This window comes from Nanorana parkeri, unplaced genomic scaffold, assembly GCF_000935625.1.
Source record: "Nanorana parkeri isolate BGI_ZX_2015 unplaced genomic scaffold, ASM93562v1 scaffold3019, whole genome shotgun sequence".
NCBI classification, from domain to species: Eukaryota; Metazoa; Chordata; class Amphibia; order Anura; family Dicroglossidae; genus Nanorana; species Nanorana parkeri.
In genome coordinates, this window is record NW_017309287.1 from 14119 (window position 1) to 17731 (window position 3613).

Genomic DNA, 3613 nt, shown 5'->3' on the forward strand with positions numbered 1-3613 from the left:
TTAAGAAGACTTTACTCTGCCCATTCATCCAAAAGACCATTTGTGAGGTCAGATACTGCTGGCTGTTGAGAAGACCTGGCTCGCAATCAACGTTCCAGTCCATCCCATAGGTACTCAGTAGGGTTGAGGTCAGGGCTCTGTGCAGGACACTCGAGTTCCTCCGAACCAAACTGGTCACACCGTGTCTTTATGGAACTGTCTTTGTGCAAAGGGAACTCATGCGTATGAGTGTAACCAGCAAACAGCATTTACATCCAATCTGGTACAATTCCATAACTCAAACTAAGCCCAACATGTTTGGGATAAATAAATAAATGAAGGTCCATGGTGTATAATGAAACAGCAAGTTTAGAAACACACTCCTCTAGCATGGAGCTAGCCTGAAGGAAGAGTGCACTGAAATAATTATGCAACATGGTTTCAACATGCTGCAACACAAAGTATGACCTTCTAGCAGAAGAAAGTACGTGAAGGAGAATAGATAACTCTTCTGAACTTTCCTGTGAAAAGGTGTTGAAAGACATAGAACATGGAGCTGATACAAAAGGTTACGTATTCTCTCATGAGGTAGATTTCTATCCTGAAACACAAAATGTGTCACCGTTCTGTAGTTAGTCTTTAAGGCAGAACAATATCTGCTCTTGTCATATAGTGCACAGTCTCTGTCATTGCTGCTGGCAGACCCTGTATTACACAGAGCACAGCTATAAATCGCATATCAAAGTCCTTCAACCTGATTTATCCAACTCATACATCTCTACCAGCAGCAATGAAGCTAATGTTTGTAGCTGCCTGGATTTTATCCACCCTGAAAGGTCCTCGGCATTCCTCCAGCTTACAAGAAGTCACAGACGCTGCAGGACGTTTCTTTGGGTCACATTTATCATCTTCTGTCTCTTTTCCTGTATAGTCCACACAGGATATCCTTTGTGTCCTTATTCCTTCTCCGCAGCTTTGAGAGCAAGGTGACCAGCCGCCTGGTCTCCACATGGGACAAGGTGTGTCCCCACAAGCCCGAATGTCCTCAGGTTTGAGTTCTTGTGAACATTGTTCTGAGGCCCCTCCATCTACGTTTCGGCACTCCACTGACCTGCGTTTCCACCCAGAGCCACAACTCTTGGAGCATGGAGACCAGTCTCCCAAAAACCACTGAGTGTTTAGCAGAGGTCTAAGGGAGTGATGAGATACCTTATCCTTGGCTTTTTGTCGTCCATATGGCAAGTTCTTAGGCACAAAAAATGTATATTTAATTTTGGGTGGGATGCTCTCGCCAGCTACTCGAAGAATTTGTATTGTCAGAGGTTCAGGGAGAGGATGAAAGCTCTGAATCCTCTCCAGTGTGGTGTTGGATCCACTGTATAATAATACTGTTCCTCTTAGATGGACATCCTGTTCAATGGAAGAAACTGCGTAATCCCCATTCAGAAGATAGCTCCCGTCAGCTCTCTTGATTGCCAGGTAGATCCCATCATACACGATGCCACGGTGACTGCGCTGTTTCACGTCAATATTTGTGGCTCCTGCTGGGATGGTGACAACATCTGTATATCCATACCTGGGTGGTGATAATAAACAGTATTAGTGAATGTTAATCTATTCTGGCAGAAAATGAAATCACATTTCACCAAATACATCGTTTTCTTTTTTTGTGCTCCATTACCAATTTTAAAGCTAAATATTTTTTTTGATCTAATCAAATCTATAATCAATCACGTATAGATAAATGTATAACCGGATTAATACCGAGTTCTCCACCACTACCAATATTAGTAATTCAGGTCTGGGAGGAAGCCTCAGCTTTCTTGCCAAGCTGCCATTAGACTGGAAAGCTGCGGATGAGATGTTCTGCTCTTGGAGGATTATCATACTTGCATTTAATGAGGCTTATATTGGGTAGAGAAGCAGCTTTAACTCATAATATGTTATATGCCGTGTCTGAACCTTGCTCCCACATTCTGCTGTCAATTTCAGTAAAACCAAGAAGAGGAAATAGCTTGCAGATGTCAGTGCATCAATATCTTTCATGGTCATTAAGTCTACACATTATATCAGTAAGTATATAGAGGCAGGAACACAGACTGTCTCCAGCACATTAGAAGTCCTACTCAAAAAACGTTAGCTGCTTATGTACTACCATCTAGAGTGTTGCTACGCTTCTATAAACCTAGGGCACCCTTGGGCACCTAGACTGAAGACTCAGGACGCTCAGTAGAAGACCCGGGTGCATGCCGTGGGTTCCAAGGTCCAGCAAATACCCCTGATCACCATTAGCATCTAGCCATTCCTCAGTGGCACTTGTTATATGCTTTGAAAAATAAATCGTAGATGGAAGCGTTCTGTTTCTCTGATATTCATAGTAACCATTCTATGTACGAAAAGCAGAAGGAAGGAAGGACAGTACAATTGTCCACAGCAGCCAATGAGAGGTTTGCTTAGCAAACAAACCAGCACTGTGAAAATGTCAGCTATAATCTTATTGGTTGTCAAGTGCTCCTCAGGCACTTTGCTCCTACAATGTTAATATGTGGTGCTGCCTCTGTATATACGTATACCCGAGAATCACATCATTCTGCAGATATACGCGCACATTGTGTTCTGAAGAAAAGTGTTCTTTTTGTCTATAAGAAACAAAAAGCTTTCATCTTTGTTCATTTCCACGCAGAGGTAAAAAAGGAATGGAAAAAATCTAACTGCTATGGAAACGGTATCACATGTCTTCTAAGGCTGAACTCCGGGCCGATATAAAAGACAAATAACGAGGCTCTGTCATCAATAATAATACGTCATTAAATCAGAGTCAGGAATTGTTACGGCCGGAGAATATTTGTGTCGGAATGATTTCCTGTGTTCTTGTCTGATGTGAATTCACATTCATTCCTAACCCTGCATTCAGGTACCACCCAGAAGTTCTTACTTGGACTTGTTGAGCGATCCAGATATTTTCCTGCATCTGGATCCATCTCCCCCACACATTGCACATTTGTCCAGCTTCTTGGAGGAATGCAATACATGATCACAGCCGGCTTTAATACACTGACCCTGCACACAGACCGATAGGCTCTCCGGACCACACAGGGTTCCATCTACCACCTAGCACAGAAAGAAGTGGTCAGGTTGCTAATAAACAGGCAGATGATCTGTGTACATTTCACATTGTACATTGTGTACAGATAGAGTTCCTGGCAGGACAAAGGGAAGATCTGGCACAGTTTGCAGTCCTAGAACTAACGGATTACAGCACAATCTTTCCTTTTCACACTATAGGAGCAATAACATTGCATTATGTTTTCCCCTCACTTTGTTCATGTTCTCTCTCCCTGCATTGTGCATATCTTCTAGACCTCCAACTCAACTCACTCCCATGGGGGCCGCTCGCCACATTTCATACATAACATTTAACTATATCCAGTATGGTACCACGGACATACACTCTCTCTCCTGGATGTCTCTCCTCTCCTCTCTTCCCCGGCTGTCTCTCCTCTTTCTCTCCCTCCTGGCTGTCTCTCCTCTCTCTCTCCCCTGGCTGTCTCTCCTCTCTTCCCCGGCTGTCTCTCCTCTCTTCCCTGGCTGTCTCTCCTCTCTCTCTCTCCCCTGGCTGTCTCTCCTCTCTCTC

At 43.7% G+C, this 3613-nt stretch overlaps 1 protein-coding gene across 1 annotated transcript in view; it reads right to left on the minus strand.

Moving 5' to 3' along the window:
• Positions 1–229: 229 nt before the first annotated feature.
• ADAMTS8 (ADAM metallopeptidase with thrombospondin type 1 motif 8) overlaps positions 230–3613 on the minus strand; it is a 39902-nt gene continuing 36518 nt past the window's right edge. The window contains exons 8-9 of the mRNA XM_018574524.1: positions 2915–3090; positions 230–1555 (exon numbers count right to left, since the gene is read on the minus strand). Of these exons, the coding sequence (XP_018430026.1) occupies positions 748–1555; positions 2915–3090 (984 nt within the window). The 3' untranslated portion in view covers positions 230–747. The remainder of the gene's footprint in view (positions 1556–2914; positions 3091–3613) is intronic.